The sequence below is a fragment of the Schistocerca cancellata genome, chromosome 2 (genome assembly GCF_023864275.1).
Source record: "Schistocerca cancellata isolate TAMUIC-IGC-003103 chromosome 2, iqSchCanc2.1, whole genome shotgun sequence".
In the NCBI taxonomy this organism is placed as follows: domain Eukaryota; kingdom Metazoa; phylum Arthropoda; class Insecta; order Orthoptera; family Acrididae; genus Schistocerca; species Schistocerca cancellata.
Window position 1 is genome coordinate 293,034,554 of NC_064627.1, and position 23,279 is coordinate 293,057,832.

Consider the following 23,279-nt stretch of genomic DNA (forward strand, 5'->3'; position numbering starts at 1 on the left):
GTCTTACTTGTCAACTTACTCTGTGACTTATACGTGTTGTGCCATTCCGAAATATATGTGTTAAACTTGATGTTATAACAATTGGCGACGAGGATGGGATTTTTCCTTTTCACCGTTGACTCACAGGGTTCCATGGCTACTGTTGAGCAACTATTGCAAAATCTCCTTGAACAGCAAATGCTTCTAACAGCGGCGATTCACGATTTCGTCGCAGCGTCAAATGCGGGGCGTTTCTCGTCATTGGCTATACCTCCTTTTCCTCCTTACGACGAGACGGCGGAAGACTGGTCTGATTATGAAAAACATCTTCGACAGCACTTCTTGGCATTTCATGTCACGGACGAGCAACCATGTAAGTCTCTGTTCCTTTCCTGGATTTCACCTCAAATGTATCGGTTGTTGTCGCAATTGGCTCCTTTGAAGGATCCTGCGTCTTTGTCCTTTGCTGAAATGTGCTCACTTCTGTCTGTCTATTTTCAAAAGCAAACGCATGTCCTCTCGTGTTGCCTTTTATCGTTGTCAAAAACAGCCACATCAATCCTATCGCGCTTGGGCTGCTGAACTTCACAGCCTCAGTTGAAAGTGTCAGTTTGTTACTGACGTTCACAAAGAATCCTATGCCGATTCCATGGTACGGGATGCTATTATCCGGTCGGCACCCAACAAAGAAGTTCAACAACGTGCCCTTCAGTTGGCGAATCCGACTCTAGATGAAGTTCTCTCCATTGCACAGTCTTTTGAAATTTCTTGCGCTGCTGGGGCACAAATAGAGGCGTGAGGTGATGTTGGGGAAATACAACCTCTGTGCGCTGTTGACGATGTGTGCGGCGCGTCCCCACTGGCCGACATGGCCGCAGTGTGCTCCCGCGCGCAGCCTTGGCCTAGCCGTAAACAACCCGCTAAGAAACTGCAGCAAAATCCCCGGCAACTTCCTTCATGTCTGCGGTGTTTTACGAAACATTCACGCGAGGATTGTCCCCAACGTTGGGCTGTGTGTCACAATTGCAAAAAGAAAGGTCATGTGTCTTCCGTTTACAAATCCGACCGCATGCATGATGTTCATGAACATGACGCTGATTCTGTGTTGTCTGTCATTTGCACGTCTTCCCTTTCAGGGAAGCTATTCCTCACTGTCCAAATCCTTGGTCGAGATGTTCGCATGCAAGTGGATACCGGTTCTGCTGCCACTATAATTAATTCTCAGATGTATCTTCAGTTGGTTTCTCCACTCCTGTCACCTGTCACTCAGGAATTACGGACGCACAATAAACAGAAGATTTCTCTCTTGGGACAGTTTAATGCTGAGGTATCTTACAAATCCGTTGTTCGCACTGTTCCCATATTTGTGGTCGACCAGAGCAACCCAGAAAATCTTTTTCGTTTCGATGCTTTTCGCGTTTTTGGGTTCTCCATAGATGACTCCGTCAATATTGTCTCTGATGCTATTCCTTATGCTCAACTGGATTCCTTGTCGACGACATTTTCGTCCCTTTTCTCTCCTGGATTAGGCCGTGCAAACGACTTTGAAGCTCATATCACGCTCAAACCCACTACTCGGCCTAAGTTTTTTCGGGCTCGGCCCATTCCTGTGGCCCTTCGTGATTGGGTAAAACGGGAGTTGGATCGTCTCACTACTTCAGGGGTCTTGCTTCCTGTCACTTCCAGTGAGTGGTCCTCTCCTGTCATTGTTGTTGCTAAGCCAAATGGTGATATTCGTCTCCTTGGCGATTTCAAAGCCACTGTAAATGCTCAATGCCTCATCGACACTTACCCTATGCCCCGTCCTGAAGAACTGTTCACTAAACTTGCTGGAGGCCAGTATTTTTCTAAAATTGACCTGTCAGAAGCTTATCATCAACTTCCTCTCGACACTGCTTCCCGGCAGTTTCTGGTCCTTAACACGCCCTTCGGCCTCTATCAATACCAACGCTTGCCATTCGGGGTTGCTAATGCCCCTGCTCTCTTTCAGCGATTCTTGGAACAATTATTGCTCCCTGTCCCTGGGTGTATCAATTACATGGACGACATTGTTGTCACTGCATCCACCCCTGAAGAGCATCTTCAAAATCTCCGCACACTTTTTCATGTCTTACAGACTGCCGGCCTTATGTGTAATCTTCAGAAATCACAATTTTTTCAGGCATCTATCACGTACTTGGGGTTTCAACTCTCTCGCGATGGTATTCGTCCGCTTCAGCAAACTGTCGCTGCGATCGATGCCCTTCCTCGCCCTACATCTGTTAAGGAACTGCAGGCCTTCTTGGGCAAAATAGCATACTATCACAGGTTTTTACTGTCTGCGGCTTGGGTGGCTCAGCCGTTGCATCGCCTGTTGCATAAAAACGTGCCTTTTCACTGGTCCGCGTCATGCGACGCGGCTTTCCTAAAATTGAAGACTATGCTGAAACAGGCCCCGTGCCTGGCTACTTATCGACCTGGCCAACATCTTGTTCTTGCAACAGACACCTCTCAATACGGGGTCGGTGCAGTCCTTGCGCACCGTTTTTCTGACGGTTCGGAACAACCCATTGCTTATGCCTCCAAAACACTCACGGATGCCCAACAAAAGTATTCTCAAATTGAGAAAGAAGCTTTGGCCATTATTTATGCTCTTCATAAGTTTGGTGTTTTTCTCTATGGCTCAAAATTCCATCTTGTTACAGATCACAAACCACTTGTTTCCTTGTTTCATCCATCAACGTCACTTCCCGACAAGGCTGCACACCGCCTCCAGCATTGGGCTCTTTACTTGTCTCGTTTCAATTATGAGATTCATTTCCAGCCAATGGCTCAACATGCAAATGCTGATGCTCTGTCTCGCCTTCCCATGGGTCCTGATCAGGCATTCGATAGGGACGAACTTCTGTGTTTCCACTTGGATGTTGCCGAGCAGCGGGTTGTGGACGGGTTCCCCATCACTGGCTGGCGGCTGCTACGTGTTCTGACCCTACCCTCTCCCGGGTTTTACGCTGTATTCAGAAGGGCTGGCCAGATAGCCCGTCCGCTAAGACTTCTGATCCGTTGCGGAACTACTACACTTTGCGCTACCGCCTCACAGCTAGGGATGGTGTTATCCTGCTCTCTACTGACAATGCTTCGCCGCATGTTGTGGTACCTGCGTCTTTGCGTGCTTCGGTCTTGCGCGTCCTTCACCAAGGGCACTGGGGTGTGTCTCGCACAAAATTTCTGACGCGCCGTCTTGTGTACTGGCCTGGCATCGACTCTGAAACTGCCTGCGGCCCTAGTGCGTCACAGGCCGCTGCCCCGAAGTCATCTTTGTCACCGTGGCCTTCATTGAGAAGCCCTGGGAGCGCATTCATGCTGACTTTGCGTTACCCTTTTTAGCTACTTATTGGCTCCTCGTGATTGACGCCTACTCTAACTTTCCTTTCATTGTCCGTTGCACGACACCTACCACCGCGGCAACCACCAGTGCTCTCACCCGCATTTTTTCTTTGGAAGGCCTCCCCTCTACTCTTGTTACTGATAATGGTCCGCAATTTGCCTCTTCCGAATTTGCGGATTTTTGTGCTCGTTGCGGCGTTATGCATGTCACGGCCCCGCCGTTCCATCCACAATCCAATGGTGAGGCTGAACGACTGGTCCGCACATTTAAGGCTCAGATGCGGAAACTTCTGACTTCTTCTGCTGCTGATGATGGGCTTCTCCAGTTTCTGGCGTCTTACCGTTTCACCCCCATGGGCGACCACAGCCCGGCTGAGCTCTTACATGGCCGACAGCCCCGCGTGCTACTTCATCTTCTGCAGCCTTCCACCTCACGGCCGCGGGTGCCTTCACTTGGCTGGTTCACCGCCGACGACCTCGTCTGGGTACGGGGATATGGCAGGCGGCCAAAATGGAGCCTGGACTGCATCTTAAGACACCGTGGCCGACGCCTGTATGAAATCCAGATGGACATGGGTGTTGCAGTGCGTCATTCGGACCAGCTTCGGCCTCGTGTGCCAGCAACACCCGTTTCGAATGCCGCTACACCACCTTTGGCTGTACCCGACGCTCGGGATCTTGGCATCTCTCAATACTCACAACGCAGCCCTCTCACCGTCATCGCGATGCCAGCACAAGAACGGACGCCACCAGGAGACGTGCCCATGCAGGAACCGGATGACCATCCTCTGTCAGAGCAAATCTACTCACCTCCTCCTCCAATGGACGCCGACACATCGCCCATGTCTCCTGTCATATCAACTGGACTTGCCACAACGGGCAGATTGGTGCATGGGGCCCCAGCAGATTCGACCCCTACTTCTCCTGTCATCTCGACCCATTATCATCGGGTACACTTCCGTCCGTACGGGAAGCCTCCTCCTCGAGACTTTACGGTGAGTCAAACAACGCCTATGGACGTTAGCCATTTCCAGGACACTTCCATCAAGACCAGTGCAACAATTTCAAAGAGGGGAAAAGTGTTGTGACTCACCGATCATTCAAAGCACCGCTACGCAATTACGTGCATCCTCTACGTGCGGTGCTGTCTGCCAGCCATGCAGCAGCTGCGCCACCTAAGCGGCCAGCCGAGCAGTGGCCGCTAGGCTGGGACTCAGTGCTCATTCGAATGCTAACGTGTACGCACGTCTTACTTGTCAACTTACACTGTGACTTATATGTGTTGTGTCGTTCCGAAATATTTGTGTTAAACTTGACGTTATAACACAGACGTTTATTTCCTCTACATAAATTTCCTTAATTTTAGAAGTCTGCAGCTGGGTTTATGCCAGTGGTCCAATCTATATACTTGTGGGAGCAACATTTCTCTGCAGTGAAGAGAACGATATCTACCCACAGAGGCTCACTGCCAGACTTCAACTTAAAAGTTGTCTTGAATTTAGCAGTGGTCAGAAAGTGGTACCAAACATTGATATTGTACTGAATAGCAAAATGAATAATATTAATTGACATCTTGTGTTTCTATGTTTAACATTCAAATAAAGTGGTAATGAAATGTAGGTGTCAGTTTAAATTTTGTTCTAAAATCGCATTCATCATAAGGCTGAATGAATCATTAAGAAATATCATTTTTCGTACTGAATTGCCTCATGTTATCCCCCATTACAATATTGAGGAATGTTTTATTTCGTTGTCATTTCTCATTAATATAACAGTCTTAGAAAATAAATGTGCTACAAAATGTGTTAATGAGCCATCATAAAGCAGTGCATTCCATAGAATGCGACGTTATTGGCCATAGAATTAAGACTTGTTGGGAAGTTATCTTGTGCTTATCCCTTTTTCCACTACCTTCCACTCACTCCACCCTTTCCTGTGATATGTCACTGTGAGCTAGCCAGTTGTTCTGTGGTGGGATTGCGAGCCACCTCACATTAGCAGATTGGTGAACAGGCCTGCTCTAGATGGCCCATGAATAGGTTGGCATAGGATGGTGCCATGCAGTTGCCTATTGCTGTACCATTAATTTTTTTATAGATGATGACTTCAAAGGAGAAGTAACTATGGGTGAGGATATAGTTCATCATGGTGACCAGAAAATAAGCTATAGATTTGGAGTCAGACGGGCATCTGGAAAGGTGATCAATAGCGGCAAGATGTTGTGCATTGGGCAATGTTTGTGTACAGGGAGGTGACATCGACAGAGATGAGTGAGGCACCAGGTGGTAAAGAAAAAACATACACGCAAAATTCTAGCTTTCGCAACCAACGGTTGCCTCGTCAGGAAAGAGGGAAGGAGAGGGAAAGACAAAAGGATTTGGGTTTTAAGGGAGAGGGTAAGGAGTCATTCCAATCCTGGGAGTGGAAAGACTTACCTTTGGGGGAAAAAAGGACAGGTATACACTCGCACACACACACATATCCATCCGCATATACACAGACACAAGCAGATATTTGTAAAGGCAAAGAGTTTGGGCAGAGATGTCAGTCGGGACGGAAGTACAGAGGCAAAGATGATGTTGAAAGACAGGTGAGGTATGAGCGGCGGCAGATTGAAATTAGAAATTAGCGGAGATTGAGGCCTGGCGGATAGCGAGAAGAGAGGATATGCTGAAGGGCAAGTTCCCATCTCCGGAGTTCTGACAGGTTGGTGTTAGTGGGAAGTATCCAGATAACCCGGACGGTGTAACACTGTGCCAAGATGTGCTGGCCGTGCACCAAGGCATGTTTAGCCACAGGGTGATCCTCATTACCAACAAACACTGTCTGCCTGTGTCCATTCATGCAAATGTACAGTTTGTTGCTGGTCATTCCCACATAGAACGCTTCACAGTGTAGACAGGTCAGTTGGTAAATCACGTGGGTGCTTTCACACGTGGCTCTGCCTTTGATCGTGTACAACTTCCGGGTTACAGGACTGGAATAGGTGGTGGTGGGAGGGTGCATGGGACAGGTTTTACACCGGGGGCGGTTACAGGGGTAGGAGCCAGAGGGTAGGGAAGGTGGTTTGGGGATTTCATAGGGATGAACTAAGAGGTTACGAAGGTTAGGTGGACGGCGGAAAGACACTCTTGGTGGAGTGGGGAGGATTTCATGAAGGATGGATCTCATTTCAGGGCAGGATTTGAGGAAGTCGTATCCCTACTGGAGAGCCACATTCAGAATCTGATCCAGTCCCGGAAAGTATCCTGTCACATGTGGGGCACTTTTGGGGTTCTTCTGTGGAAGGTTCCGGGTTTGAGGAGATGAGGAAGTGGCTCTGGTTATTTGCTTCTGTACCAGGTCGGGAGGGTAGTTACGGGATGCACAAGCTGTTTTCAGGTTGTTGGTGTAATGGTTCAAGGATTCCGGACTGGAGCAGATTCGTTTGCCACGAAGACCTAGGCTGTAGGGAAGGGACCGTTTGATGTGGAATGGGTGGCAGCTGTCATAATGGAGGTACTGTTGCTTGTTGGTGGGTTTGATGTGGACGGATGTGTGAAGCTGGCCATTGGACAGGTGGAGGTCAACGTCAAGAAAAGTGGCATGGGATTTAGAGTAGGACCAGGTAAATCTGATGGAACCACAGGAGTTGAGGTTAGAGAGGAAATTCTGGAGTTCTTCTTCACTGTGAGTCCAGATCATGAAAATGTCATCAATAAATCTGTACCAAACTTTGGGTTTGCAGGCCTGGGTAACCAAGAAGGCTTCCTCTAAGCGACCCATGAATAGGTTGGCGTACGAGGGGGCCATCCTGGTACCCATGGCTGTTCCCTTTAATTGTTGGTATGTCTGGCCTTCAAAAGTGAAGAAGTTGTGGGTCAGGATGAAGCTGGCTAAGGTAATGAGGAAAGAGGTTTTAGGTAGGGCGGCAGGTGATCGGCGAGAATGGAAGTGCTCCATCGCAGCGAGGCCCTGGACATGCGGAATATTTGTGTATAAGGAGGTGGCATCAATGGTTACAAGGGTGGTTTCCGGGGATAACAGACTGGGTAGGGATTCCAGGCGTTCGAGAAAGTGGTTGGTGTCTTTGATGAAGGATGGGAGACTGCATGTAATGGGTTGAAGGTGTTGATCTACGTAGGCAGAGATGCGTTCTGTGGGGGCTTGGTAACCAGCTACAATGGGACGGCCGGGATGAATGGGTTTGTGAATTTTGGGAAGAAGGTAGAAGGTAGGGGTGCGGGGTGTTGGTGGGGTCAGGAGGTTGATGGAGTCAGGTGAAAGGTTTTGTAGGGGGCCTAAGGTTCTGAGGATTCCTTGAAGCTCCGCCTGGACATCAGGAATGGGATTACCTTGGCAAACTCTGTAAGTAGTGTTGTGTGAAAGCTGACGCAGTCCCTCAGCCACATACTCCCGATGATCAAGTACCACAGTCGTGGAACCCTTGTCCGCCGGAAGAATGGCGATGGATCGGTCAGCCTTCAGATCACGGATAGCCTGGGCTTCAGCAGTGGTGATGTTGGGAGTAGGATTAAGGTTTTTTAAGAAGGATTGAGAGGCAAGGCTGGAAGTCAGAAATTCCTGGAAGGTTAGGAGAGGGTGATTTTGAGGAAGAGGAGGTGGGTCCCGCTGTGACGGAGGACGGAACTGTTCCAGGGATGGTTCAATTTGGATAGTTTCCGGAAAGGCAACTCACTCACCCTTCACAACCTTTCCAGCAAACCTCAACCTCCTCTCATTGCACACAAACCCAGTCTCTCCCATCTACTCAATCTCCCATATCCAGCTCCACTCCCTCCAAAACCTCAAAATTCCTATCAACACAATCTGGAACCACAACACCCCAATTCAGTAGTTAACCTTTCCTCCAAACCTCTCTCCCAATCCGAAACCTCTGTCCTATCCAAAGGCCTCACCTTCAGCCCCACTCCCAGATTTAACCAAACAGCCCTTGTCAAAGATTTACTGTCCTACACCCGTACTCTCTGCTGGAAATATCACTTTGCCATGAAGAAAAATAATCCTGATCCCACTCCTAATGATCCAACTCCCCAAGACACTATCCAAATTGAACCATCCCTGGAACAGTTCCGTCCTCCGTCACAGCGGGACCCACCTCCTCTTCCTCAAAATCACCCTCTCCTAACCTTCCAGGAATTTCTGACTTCCAGCCTTGCCTCTCAATCCTTCTTAAAAAACCTTAATCCTACTCCCAACATCACCACTGCTGAAGCCCAGGCTATCCGTGATCTGAAGGCTGACCGATCCATCGTCATTCTTCCGGCGGACAAGGGTTCCACGACTGTGGTACTTGATCATCGGGAGTATGTGGCTGAGGGACTGCGTCAGCTTTCAGACAACACCACTTACAGAGTTTGCCAAGGTAATCCCATTCCTGATGTCCAGGCGGAGCTTCAAGGAATCCTCAGAACCTTAGGCCCCCTACAAAACCTTTCACCTGACTCCATCAACCTCCTGACCCCACCAACACCCCGCACCCCTACCTTCTACCTTCTTCCCAAAATTCACAAACCCATTCATCCCGGCCGTCCCATTGTAGCTGGTTACCAAGCCCCCACAGAACGCATCTCTGCCTACGTAGATCAACACCTTCAACCCATTACATGCAGTCTCCCATCCTTCATCAAAGACACCAACCACTTTCTCGAACGCCTGGAATCCCTACCCAGTCTGTTATCCCCGGAAACCACCCTTGTAACCATTGATGCCACCTCCTTATACACAAATATTCCGCATGTCCAGGGCCTCGCTGCGATGGAGCACTTCCTTTCTCGCCGATCACCTGCCGCCCTACCTAAAACCTCTTTCCTCATTACCTTAGCCAGCTTCATCCTGACCCACAACTTCTTCACTTTTGAAGGCCAGACATACCAACAATTAAAGGGAACAGCCATGGGTACCAGGATGGCCCCCTCGTACGCCAACCTATTCATGGGTCGCTTAGAGGACGGTCCCAGGTCGACGGGCACGTGCACCTTCCGCCGACCACTGGCGACAACATCGATGTACTGTGGAGACCTCACGCCCCACGTGTTGAGCAATTCGGCGGTACGTCCACCCGGCCTCCCGCATGCCCACTATACGCCCTCGCTCAAAGTCCGTCAACTGCACATACGGTTCACGTCCACGCTGTCACGGCATGCTACCAGTGTTAAAGACTGTGAGGGAGCTCCGTATGCCACGGCAAACTGGCTGACACTGACGGCGGCGGTGCACAAATGCTGCGCAGCTAGCGCCATTCGACGGCCAACACCGCGGTTCCTGGTGTGTCTGCTGTGCCGTGCGTGTGATCATTGCTTGTACAGCCCTCTCGCAGTGTCTGGAGCAAGTATGATGGGTCTGACACACCGGTGTCAATGTGGTCTTTTTTCCATTTCCAGGAGTGTATATATATGTGTGTGTGTGTGTGTGTGTGTGTGTGTGTGTGTGTGTGTGTGTGTGTTCGTCTGTGTGTCTGTCGACCTGCCAGCACCTTCATTTGGTAAGTCACATCATCTTATATATATATATATATATATATATATATATATATATATATATATATATATATGAATATAATAGAGGGAAACATTCCACGTGGGAAAAATATATTTAAAAAGAAAGATGATGAGACTTCAAACAAAAGCGCTGGCAGGTCGATAGACACACAAACAAACACAAACATACACACAAAACTCTAGCTTTCGCAACCAACGGTTGCCTCGTCAGGAAAGAGGGAAGGAGAAGGGAAGACAAAAGGATATGGGTTTTAAGGGAGAGGGTAAGGAGTCATTCCAATCCCGGGAGCGGAAAGACTTACCTTAGGGGGAAAAAAGGACAGGTATACACTCGCACACACACACATATCCATCCGCATATACACAGACACAAGCAGACATTTGTAAAGGCAAAGAGTTTGGGCAGAGATGTCAGTCGGGACGGAAGTACAGAGGCAAAGATGATGTTGAAAGACAGGTGAGGTATGAGCGGCGGCAGATTGAAATTAGAAATTAGCGGAGATTGAGGCCTGGCGGATAGCGAGAAGAGAGGATATGCTGAAGGGCAAGTTCCCATCTCCGGAGTTCAGACAGGTTGGTGTTAGTGGGAAGTATCCAGATAACCCGGACGGTGTAACACTGTGCCAAGATGTGCTGGCCATGCACCAAGGCATGTTTAGCCACAGGGTGATCCTCATTGCCAACAAACACTGTCTGCCTGTGTCCATTCATGCGAATGGACAGTTTGTTGCTGGTCATTCCCACATAGAACGCTTCACAGTGTAGGCAGGTCAGTTGGTAAATCACGTGGGTGCTTTCACACGTGGCTCTGCCTTTGATCGTGTACACCTTCCGGGTTACAGGACTGGAATAGGTGGTGGTGGGAGGGTGCATGGGACAGGTTTTACACCGGGGGCGGTTACAGGGGTGGGAGCCAGAGGGTAGGGAAGGTGGTTTGGGGATTTTAAATACCACACATATATGTGTGGATGGATATGTGTGTGTGTGTGCAAGTGTATACCCGTCCTTTTTTCCCCCTAAGGTAAGTCTTTCCGCTCCTGGGACTGGAATGACTCCTTACCCTCTCCCTTAAAACCCACATCCTTTCGTCTTTCCCTCTCCTTCCCTCTTTCCTGATGAGGCAACAGTTTGTTGCGAAAGCTTGAATTTTGTGTGTATGTTTGTGTTCGTTTGTGTGTCTGTCGACCTGCCAGCACTTTCATTTGGTAAGTCACATCATCTTTGTTTTTAGGTATATTTTTCCTTCGTGGAATGTCCCCTTCTATTATATATATATATATATATATATATAAGATGATTTGACTTACCAAATGAAAGCGCTGGCACGTCGATAGACACACAAACAAACACAAACATACACACAAAATTCTAGCTTTCGCAACCAACGGTTGCCTCGTCAGGAAAGAGGGAAGGAGAGGGAAAAACGAAAGGATTTGGGTTTTAAGGGAGAGGGTAAGGAGTCATTCCAATCCCGGGAGCGGAAAGACTTACCTTAGGGGGAAAAAAGGACGGGTATACACACGCACGCACACACACACACACACACACACACACACACACACACACATACAGACACAAGCAGACATATATCATATATGTATATATATATATATTTCACCCTCATTCTCCTCCCTCCCCACCCCATCCCCCCTTCTTCTGCTTTGAGTTTTTCCTCCATCTCTTCTTCTTGTAATTCGTAAGTGTACTGTTCATTTCATTTCTCTTTCTTGTAATCCATCTTTATTTGTCTCTCTGCCCCCATCATATCTGAACTAAAACTGGCACAGTGCTTATTAATGTACTGCATTTGACTCTTACTTTGTCTGATGCCTCCCCTTCACCTTTGTCTGCCCTCATCTTCACAACAACCTAGTTGCTCTCTTTCTCTGGTCTCAGTGGCCTGTCCTTCATTTTTAACGTTATGCAACCTACCCCACTTGTCTTGAAAGCTATGATAGTTTCACGTACATCCATTTTTTAATGTTCCTGTTGACAGTTTCAAAAATGTTACCTCCTAAAGTTAAGTAATTCTCTAATAAATTGGTATTGTTCAGTAAAACAGGAAAACCAGACTGAACATGATTCAAAATTAAACTGTAACCTACACCACTATAATACCAAAATTAAATTAGAATACCATTTTAACCCTTGAGTGGGTACACCAGTGTACAAAGTGTGCCGATCACAGATAACATTGTTATGTATGATTCCATTGTGGTTTTATAATTGCAAGCCAGTACCTATTCTTCATTATTGCCTCAGCTAACACAGTAATAACTTGTGTTGTCATATGGCCAAGTGAGCAGCAGTAATATAAAATAAACTGCAAACTAGGTGGAAAAAAATTGCAATCTCGGGGGGGGGGGGGGGGGGGGGGGGGGGCACTCAGAATCGGAACTAGTAGCACAATCCCACAATTAGGCAGTAATCTATGAGATAATTAATAATCATGTAAGTGATTAGCAGGGATCCAATGCAACTGACTGTTTAAGACTTCGAATGGATCATTACTATGGTTTAATTCTTGTGTGCGGCAACAGAGTGATACAATGAAATGTTTGCTTTTTATTGTTTAATTAAATAGTAATTTAGCTAATTTGTTCTATTGTTGTTTGATTAAACTAAGATTAAACCAGAATTTTCTTCTGAAGTGTTTAGCTTGATAACATAAAGGCAGCTATTCTTTACGCCTACAAAGTGCACCTCGCACCCGCTCGTGCTATTAAAAACGAATCGCCCACTCAAGGGTTAATAGCCACAGAACAGCATTTTATGAAAACATGCATTACATCATGGCCTGAAGTTCGCTGATACCATTCCTAGAATGCTCTCTGTCCCTCCCTCCCTCCCTCCCTCCGTGTGTGTGTGTGTGTGTGTGTGTGTGTGTGTGTGTGTGTGTGTGTGAAGTTATTTTATAAAATGTAAAATATATTGAAACCATATCTGTATTATTTTGCTAGGGCTGGTCAGCAGATCCGATTAAGTGGTGAGTAGCACATAACAGCGCGCGCGCCCACACACACACACACACACACACACACACACACACACCTTTTTGTATATGTGTATTCTCCTGCCACCGCTTGCTGAGTAGATATTTTATCTATCCATTTACTTTATAATGTTTCTAATTTGTATGATGACTTTGTTGGAAGAAATTAATCTCATCCAGTACAGTATATGCACTTTGGCATGTGCTTAACAGACTTCCTGATTCATTAGGTTTCAGATGTGCAGTCACTGAAACACTCCGTTTGTGCAGTTGATATTTCAACAGTATAAGTTCCAGCTGTCTTCCCAATGAGCTGGCATGCTTGAGCTACAGCACGAACAACCATTATTTTAAACATGAGAACCATGTCATTGTCACTTGAACCACTATATATGTAATGGTCAGAGATGTTGTTTGACAGCAAAGAGCTTTGAACTGATATATGGTTAGATGCTGCAATATTGATACATATTATGCCATCACAGGTAGCACCTGAGGATGGCAACTGGAACTTTTGTTAAGAAAATTGATGGAAAAATGGAATCAGATTGTCAAATAACATATGTTAAGGCTTAACAGTTTTACTTATAAGAAATTATTCTAGAAGATATATGCTTTTTCAGCAGGTACTGTATCCCGCATGGTGACTATCAACACTGCATCTGCACCACATTCTAACTCTTCGGTGTCCGAGATCCGTACAGCACCAACAACTGTGATTACAAAAAACATTTCTAAGCCATTACAAACTGTACACATTTCTGCACAAAGCAGCAATGTTTCTAAAGGTATTGGTGGAAAACCAAATGTGATATTGGTACAAAAGCCTTCAGGTTCTACTTTAAGTCGAAGCATTACACTGCCTCATGGAGGAAAGGTTAGTTAAACTCTGTCTTAAAACGTAATGAAAATATTATTAATATTATCAGTGTTGAAAGGGGACTTATTTTCTCTTTTCTGCTTCAAAATTTGTGAAACTATTAATGCAATAATTATTGAATGATTTTATGCAAATACTAGCTTTGTGAAATTTGGTGCTTAGCACTGAATAATTTATTATAGTCATTTTCAAGTTACACATATGAGTGTTACTGTTTTAACTCTTGTCATTATTTCATTTAAATTTTCTAACTCTGTTATTCCAGGAAATACTTGGCAAGGTATTGGTTGGAAAATCAGGGATGCCTGCAGGCCACCACTCATCTGTACTGTCACTGGTAAAATCATCTCATATTGTTCACCCTGCAACCCAGCAGGGTGGAAATTTATCAGCAACCACAACTCATGTAAGAAAAGGGGCTTTATTTTATTCGTGTTGTAAAGATGACAAGCTGAGTTACAGACATTCACTATGAAAATACTGTTACATATTAGCTTTAAGTCAAAGCATTCTTCTTCTTCTTCTTCTTCTTCTTCTTCTTCTTCGTGCACTCTCTTTTCTGAAGAAGGTTTTGGCTAAAAGCTAATACATAAGTCATTTCATCGTGCCTGCATGCAACTTGATGTGTCCCCTTTATGGAAAGTAGCTATCTGTCCTTTTGATAATATTGTTGATATTCCAGCCTGGATTTTCCATTGTTAGACTCATTATATTGTCAGTTCCAGTGTGCTAAGAAAAGGTTTTTGTTGTTATAGGGAAATGTTATTGTTCTCGATCTCAGTCAAGAACAGCTAAATAAGAATTCAACTTTGAGTGACATATTAAGGGTTTCAGGAATTATACCAGAAGATGGATCTGCTTCAGAGACTATACCCACAGAAGCTGTGGAAGAAGGTGATTATGCTCTTAAATTTGTAAATATGAGTTTATACATGGAATTCAGAAATTAACTGATGGAAAAAAGCATGAGATTACAATAAAATGATATGCTCAAGCTGTAATATTATTAATATTGTCTTTCCAATAATGCTGTCCTATCTTGCAAGTAATTACAGCTATTAACTTATGGTGTACTAATAATTTTAGTAGTTGACACACACTAATGAATCAAATGGCTTTTATGTGGTTCACTTTCTATTTAGAAAAGTTTATTCCCATTCCTTTGTCAAATGCAGTCTATGAATTAAGTTGCAACCACCAGAAACAAGTGAAATCCTACATTGGCACTTGACTGCATGTCCTCAAAGTGAAATGATAACTGAAACTTTGGAGTGGGATTGCTGTTGTACTGTAAACCAGACCGGATAGCTTGACACCAGAAAGGCATTTTTTATTATGTTAAACAAATGGTAAATTTATATTGCCAAAATCTAAGCCTTTTTTGAGTCTATGGTCTTTTACCTGGTTTTCTTATAGCACAAGGAGTTATGTGTAATTGTCAGTGGTGTCCTAGACTCTGGACGAATCATGGTGGTCCCCTTAACCAATAGCATCTTTATCAAAGGTGGGCTGGTTAGCTGCAACAGCTTTCTGTTTCCTTAGCATCAGTTCATGGCTTATGTCACAATATTTGTTGGCAGGTAAACTTAGTTCAGACTGTAACCATATGTACAAATTAATTTTCAGTGTGAATGTAAAATAATTCATTACACATCACTAAAAAATCCATGGAACATGTAAGTAACCAACTAACCACCTCTCTGCACTGTGTGCATCTACTCTTGTAGGTGGCTGGTCATCTGGCAGCTTTCTGTACTATTAGCTCCAAGCAGTCTGTGACTCGACAGCAGGATGTAGCTTTTAATCTCTAGGTCTCCAAATTTTTAATTGATGAGAAGCTATTTTTTAATCCTTGTACTTGCCCTAGTAGCAGTGCTGCCGTGGAAAATAATTTCTGAAACACTATGTATTTCTGTGTTTTGACATAATTTCATTGCCTATAGATTTAAAGACTGACAGACAATTGACGTCCGTCAACCCAAAGACCATGATGGAATTCTGAACACTTTTTATTTAACAGCTGCTGTAAGTGGGTATAATGCCCTCTTCATTCATGTTTTCCCACTCGCTCATCATAAGAACATTCTACTTCATGTTTCACACACAGGTCCCTGGCAAATACTGGGTACTTGAGTCCTTTCAGTTGTTTTTTTCCAGAACTGGTCATTTCTTCCTTCTCATATTCATTAATCTCAGACTACTTGTGAGGATCTGGGCTGTCCCTAGTCCCTGTTTACAAGTTTATTGCTCAAGGACTCTCAGCTCACTAACATATTCACTATGTGCTCTCTGCATGCTGTTGTGTGGGAATTAATCATCTTCCCTCATTCCATCTTTGGTTATGGCTTCAAACTGGTTGACATTTAATAAAATATAATAAATTATTACCTGGAAAATATGTCAACCACCTGTTTATTATACCACTAAAATTTTTAGTGAAATCAAATGTTGTTTAGGAAAAGTAGGCAGAAAATATTTGTTTCACTGTGAGTTAGTTATTTGCATGTTTCATTGACCATATATGCAATATCTCACTATGGTATGCACATGTCAGTTGGTTTACAAATATAATCATTTTCACAATGAAAACATTTATAAATTCTGACAATTTACACGATTGGCTTTCACAAGAAAAGTTCTCAAGGAGATATGAATTTAGTTTGAGTTTGAATTGATTTTTATTATTATTCGACTCTTCACATAACTAGATAGTTGGTCAAGGATTTTAATGGATATGTACTTCATTTCTTTGGCAGAACTTGTGGTGACATCCATGTGTTGTATATCATGTTACCACTTGTTGGAGTTTGTAGTTTGCCTGTTTCGACTTGTGTCATTGTGGCGTCTGTTGAATAGAAGTCATTCCAGATATAGTTATGTTCTTCTGTGAGCATTTGGTATATGCTTCCTTAGGCCTTGGTGTTGGGCAGGAGCATCTGCATTCTGATGTCTTTCAAGAAGGAGGTTTCTTTCATTAAGACATAAGCCAGTCTTGAAGGCGCTGTCTTCCTGAGGCCCGGAAATTGTTTCATATAGTGGGGTTTGACTTTCTATATCATTGACTTTTAGACTGTCCCAGATTATGTGGATCCCGTAAGTTGGTGTTAATGCTTTGAACATTTTTATTGGGAGTTTTTGAGGTTGTTTGATATTGTAAATTGCTTTTATTGCTTCTGTTGCTCTTTCTTTCACATGGTTGTTGAATGATGTCAGTGTTGTTTGCAGAGTGACTCCAAGATATGTGTAGCCAGTACTACTACTGTTGGTTTGTCTTGAAGGGCCAGCATGTCTTTTGATGAGAGATTACCACCTCTTCTGAAAATTATCTGTTTGGTTTTGCTATAGTTTATTTGTTGGTCATTTTTCGGTAGCTCATAATGTGAGTCTGTTTAGCACCTTCGTTTTCCTGTTAATAGTGTATATGAAGACTATAAAATATTTGTTCCCTGGATATCATAGTGTGTCTTGTACCTTCTCCATTAAGCTTTTTTCCTTTCTGAAACCAAATTGAGTTTCTGGTAATTGAACATATACTTCAGAAACTTCAATGGTAAGCATGCTGGTTAATATTTCCATGAAAATTTTGAAAGATGTGTTTTTGAGGGCTGTGCCTCTGTATAAGACTGGGTTAAAGGTTTCTTCCTTTCCATTGAAAAGAATTTTGATTGTTGAAGTTCTCCTTTGTTCCGGTATTTTCCCTGTGCTCATGCAGTTGTTGAGTAGTTCCAACCAGTAGTCTTCAATCTTGTGATAGCATTCCTTGAGGTGTTCTGCATATATTCCTCCTGGCCCTGAAACATTTTTGTTTTTTGAGTTTCTTATCACTTGGTGTACTTCTTGTGTTGTTATAGGGGTGTCTCATTCTATTGTTTCCATTGTACTGTTTCACAGGATGTTACCGTGTGTTGCAGGTTTAGGATCTCTTCAAAATGGTTTTACCATGTGTCCATTGAGATTCCTTTTATTATTGGTGGTCTAGGTTTTTGAGTGCTATCAACGGGTCTCTTTGAGCACATTCTGCTTGTCATCTAGCACCTACTTGTGTGTGGTTCACCTTCATCTTCTTTATTAGTTTTTTGTATGACCTTTGCATGGTGTATAGTGACAGGTCATATTGCTGTGTTGTGGTTTTGGCTCAGTGTAGTGCTGGTAGCATCTTCTGCTGTTCACCACAACACTCCTTGTCGTACCATGTTTGCAATTTCCTGTCTTTCATTTCTCTTTGACATGATTGTAGGGTCACTGTGCATAGTTCCACTACTTCCTTGTCTGTTGGAGCTGATTAGACATCTTGCTTTTTCTATTTTTCCCAGGTTTTCTTTAACTTCTCTGTGTCTAATTTCCTGGATATCGTGTTTGACTTGGGCTTGGTTCTCATTGAAGACTGATTAAATTCAAAAGTTGTTGTGACTGGTGTATGTAGTCTTATTGGTGCTACTGCTAATACACAAAGTTCTTTCTGGTTAACTTCCTTCATGCCTTCCCCTCTGAGTAATAGTCTGCAGCTCGTGGTCTAGTGGCTAGTGTTGCTATCTCTGGATCACAGGGTCCCGGGTTCAATTCCCGGCCAGGTCAGGAAATGTGTAAAGATTCGGAATTTTTACAGGCACTGATAACTGTGCAGTTGAGTGCCCTGCTAACAAAATATCATCATCATAATCATCATCATCATCATCATCTTCATCATCTGCATAATACTAGGTTTATTGCTGTGGTTCCATTGGCTGCTATGTAGATTTTCAGGTCAGATTTGTTGACAAGGCTATATCCTCCTCCTCCAGGATCAGTTCTGTTTTAGTGGTTGGTTTGTCTGCCCTTGTGTTGAGATCACCTGTAAGAATTAGATCTTTGTTTGTATTAATCTCTCTGTTATTCTTTCAATTTCATTTTCTGCTGTCATCTGCGGTTGAGTCTATACGCTTATTATTGTCACGTGATTTGATTTAACAGTATTTGTATTTCATCTCTTACTGTTTCCAATATTAATCGAAGGCATGGTTTGAAGAAGATGGAAACTCCTCCTGCTGGTCTGCCTATGGTTTGGTGTGCGAAAGAGTAAAATCCGTAGTACCTTTTTATAGTATATTGTCGATGAAGAAACAATACCGCGTAACTGACAAATTGCCGATTTTTCATTTTTCAGTGTCAAATGATGTCGTTAACCGTACGTGCATCTGCTCTTAACACCATAATTCTGAATTTTTAATTATTTACCATGAAAAAATTATCTAAAACAGTACCGCATATATGACACAGCAAATAAATAGATGAAAATACCACGGAACTGTAGAGAATTAAATACTGCATATCCACAATCTATGGTTACTGTAAACAATACCACGTAAATACAAAAGCACACACAGCAACAGCACAGTGTTACTGCCTTATTACGTATTTAACAGTGCTCGAAAGTGGTTCCATGCTTGTAGCTTCATTCATGATAATGACGATCTTTTTACTGTAAATTATTTCTCAGCTGCAATCAGCTTATGAAAGCAGAGAATCATTCCTGAGAGTGACTGACAGTGGTAAGAAAATTGTTTTATTATTCACTTTCGAATGTTAGTAGTACCGCAAGTATCTTGTTGTGATATAAATCAGAACGCCCCCACTTCACTTGTCATGTGCTTTATTCATTTCTACCAAAGATTTCTAGACTGTCCACTTTCTTGTAGGATCTTCTGTAAATACACAACAAAGAACAGGCCAGAAAAGTCATAACGCTGAAGTTACATTTACTGGAGAAGAATTAATTTCGTACATGGGTTTCTCGGTTACTGTTCTTGCAACATCTAATGATGCAGGTAAATTTTCTTGGGATTATTGTTAATTGTATTACAGATGCAATGGTATTACGGATGCCGTCATTCTCATAAATACATGAATTTGAGCTTCATCTTTGTCTGCTTAAATTAATTTATAAATATTTTTCCATCTAGAAACTTCAGTGGATGTATCCAACAATGCTCAAAATGAAACCACAGTCACAGTTTCCACAACTTCACACTCATTGCTATGCAATGCTGCTCATTGTTTGCCAAACACTCTGAATGAATTATCGGAAGATCGCGGGAGCAATAATGATGCTGACAGTGAAGGCCGAGAAGTTTATGGTGACGTAAGCAGTGACAGGAAAAGGAAGTCTAACCACATCCTGAAGATTGGAAGAAAAATGCCAAGAAAATTCTGAGAATGCGTGGACAGGCTTGTATTGGATACAAAAGAAGTCGAATTGGTAAAATCACTCATGATACTCCAAGAGAGGCACGAAAATTAGGTCCAACATGTACTTCGGGGATGTGCCAGAAATCCGTTCCAAAGGAAGTGTCATCAGTTTTCTGCTGATGATAGGCAGGCAGCATTTAACACATTTTGGGAAACGATGTCATGGGATCAGAGGATGGTTTACGTTATCAACCTTGTGGACATAATTCCAACCAAACGTCCAGGGAAGAAAACCTGCAAATCTAGGAGAAAAGGGACGCTCATTTATCATTTGAAAAATGAGCTGGGGAAACATAAATTATGCAAAAAGATGTTTCTCAATACTCTTGGGATTGAAGTATGGACTGTCCAATATTGGCTGAGAAATTCCACACATGGGATGAGTCCTGATACAGAATCATCATGACCTCGAATCAAACAGACGAAGAAGAAAGATGAGAGAATCTTCATGAAAGAATTCCTGGACTCTCTTTCGAAACTTCCCACTCATTACTGCAGGAAATCATCCTCGAAATTGTACCTTGAGCCTATTCTACAATCCAAACAACAGCTGTGTGAATTCTACGTGGAAAAATGTCATGTGGAGAAGGTTTCACCATTAAGTCGGGCTACCTTTAACTTGATTTTAGAAGATGGTAATATTAGCTTATTTTCTCCCAAGAAAGACCAGTGCAACTTGTGTTGTAGTTACAGGCTTGGTAACTTGAGTGAAGACGTGTGGAAGCAACACACAGAACAGAAAGAGCAGGCAAGGATGCAAAAATATGCTGACAAGAAAGAAGCCCAACAGAAGCTCTGCTCACTGTACACCATGGACTTGCAAGCCATGAAAGTAACTCCGTTTTTAAGTGCAAGTGCAGTTTATTATAAACATCTTTACAGTGTATAATTTAGGTAGTTGTAATGCAGTATGTTACTAGTTCAATTAAACACAAGGTGATTTGATTGCATCATGTTTTGCCTCATGCATCGTGGACACCCTATCCAGAAAGATTAAGGAAAATCCCGTTCAAGTCATTCTGTGTTCTGACAGCTGCACATATCAGAACAGAAGTGTAATATTATCAAATGCTCTTTTTAAGATAGGCAATTGATACTGGAGTATTGATTACACAAAAGTTTTTGGAGAAAAGGCCATACCCAGATGGAATGTGACTCAGTTCACAGTTCGATTGAGCGCAAGCTTAAAAGACATAAAGTTACACTTCCTAGCCAATACGCTATGATATCTAAAGAAGTGAGAAACAGCCACACGAAGTCCATTACCTAGATTATTCCTTTTTCATCAACTATGCAGAGAAAAGTTTGTTACTGTACAACTCAATTAGGTCTGGAAGAGCTGTAAAAAATGAGCCTATTGTTACTGATCCAAGGGCGCTACAGTACCGCCCAAATGGTATTATTTACTACATGTGCTCTTTCAACGAGGTATGGCAAGAATTACCGAGGCGGCCGAGGAAAATCCTTGGAGATGTCTGCTTCTCGAAACTATACAAGGAAAGACTGAAAATCAAGAAATCCAAATGGGATCATTTACAACAACTTAAATCTGTTCTTCCTAAAGATTGTCATAGCTATTATGACACCATTCCTTATAAATGAAAATTATCGTGGAGGTAACTGTGTGACGAGTATCACTATATTTTTGTTCTCTGTAGCTGCTTTGAGTGACGTTTAGGATTTTTCTTGAAGAAATGTGCAGACATTATCGGAACTATGTAAGCAGTATATTTATTTAAAATGTTTTTATGAAATCTTTCAATAAAAAATGATTAATGCTCCAAAATGTGTTCTTACTAGCTTTCTCAGCACCAAATACCAACGTAAATGTGTCAACTCATGCCAGGAGACTGACAAATATATACCACATAAGTAACAGATCATGGCATGAATACCAAGACAATTCCACGTATGTGCCGTAACTAAGCTTTGTAAAGCGTACTTTTTTGTTTCACATTTTTATTTGATCCAATATTTCCTAGTAGTGCTATGATGCAAATCTAGCGCCACTGTGAAATGTATTAGGCGTTTTAGACAGTTTTTTCTCTCTCGTGTAAAATTCTTATTTTGCTACTTATGTGGTACTGTTTCTTCATCGACGATATTCTGCTTTTAAAAAGGTTTCTGTGAGGACGATGGTGTTGTACCGTACTAACATCTCAGTTGGCATGAATAGTATCACAATTTTAGGCCTTGGATGTTCCATGTGTATTTGTTACAGTTCTGCTCCTTCGCTGTAATGTGTTGTCCGAAAACAAAATGTCTTTACTCTTACTTCTTGTGGCCAAAATTCTGATTGTTCCATAAGCTCAAGAAATCTGAATAGAAACCCTATTTTGAAGATCGAATGAAGACTGTTTGTGTGAACTGTGCAATGAACAGTGTGAAAGATATGCAAAACACTTCAAAAAAAGAACAGTGCCAATAATAAAACTAGGACTACAGTAATATAATTCAGCTATGTATTTGTACTGGAATTTGTATTTGTTTATATTTTCACATTATGCACATTTTTCTTAATAAAACTACTTCATTTCTTTCCCTACCACACAAAGACCTAGTGATGAACAGTGCAGATCATTTTTGCTTCCAGTGTAATATTTATGGATGATGTTTTCAAAGTGTGATTTATTGATGACACAAACAACAGAAGGATCCATGATGAAGATATCAGTGAGCCAAGTTGTCTATAGAGTTGTCTACAAGACATTTTAGACATACATTGTCTGTATTACATACTTCTGTGCAGTGAACACTGTTCTTCTCAATGAATAGTTTCCCCAGAGTAAGATGCAGTGAGACATCAGTGAATTTAAATAGAGTAAGTAAGTCAAATTAATACTCATTTCATCTGCAAAGTCTAGTATTGACAACATATTGATGAAATTGTTTTTTTAATGTGTTGGTACACATTGCATTATAATATAACTCAAGTATCAACTTGGTGGAATAGACTTAATTTATACGGCTTTCTAAAGTAACCATGCTGCCACTTTTTTCTCGTCATCCAAATAAATAATCTGGAAAGCCAAGCCATTGTGAAATTCCTTGTTTGAGACAGTTTACTGCCAATAGAAATTCATCCAAATTGTCAATAGTTAAAAAATATTTTTGTGGAGGCAAACATGGCCATACTTCTATTGAAGATAGTCCTCTGATTTGGCTCAAACTGACAAGGATTCTTTTTGCTCTTACTGGGAAAGACAGCAAAACAAACAAGTGACTCATGGAACATATTGGACTAGAAGGGGCATTTATGACTTTAATGATAGTGGAATGGAGATTGGTGGGACACACAACCAGACAAATAAATGGTTGTGCACTTACGAAGTCAGTG

The 23,279-nt window shown here is 42.8% G+C and overlaps 1 protein-coding gene across 3 annotated transcripts in view; it reads left to right on the forward strand.

The window, feature by feature from the left end:
* The window catches only part of LOC126161650 (BRCA2-interacting transcriptional repressor EMSY-like), a 331,217-nt gene that overhangs the window by 202,391 nt on the left and 105,547 nt on the right, over nt 1-23,279 (forward strand). For 2 of the 3 annotated variants that reach the window (XM_049917638.1, XM_049917636.1), the window contains exons 10-12: nt 13,461-13,714; nt 13,983-14,123; nt 14,473-14,611. In XM_049917638.1, coding sequence (XP_049773595.1) covers nt 13,461-13,714; nt 13,983-14,123; nt 14,473-14,611 — 534 coding nt within the window. The remainder of the gene's footprint in view (nt 1-13,460; nt 13,715-13,982; nt 14,124-14,472; nt 14,612-23,279) is intronic. The other variant, XM_049917637.1, reaches the window with a different exon arrangement.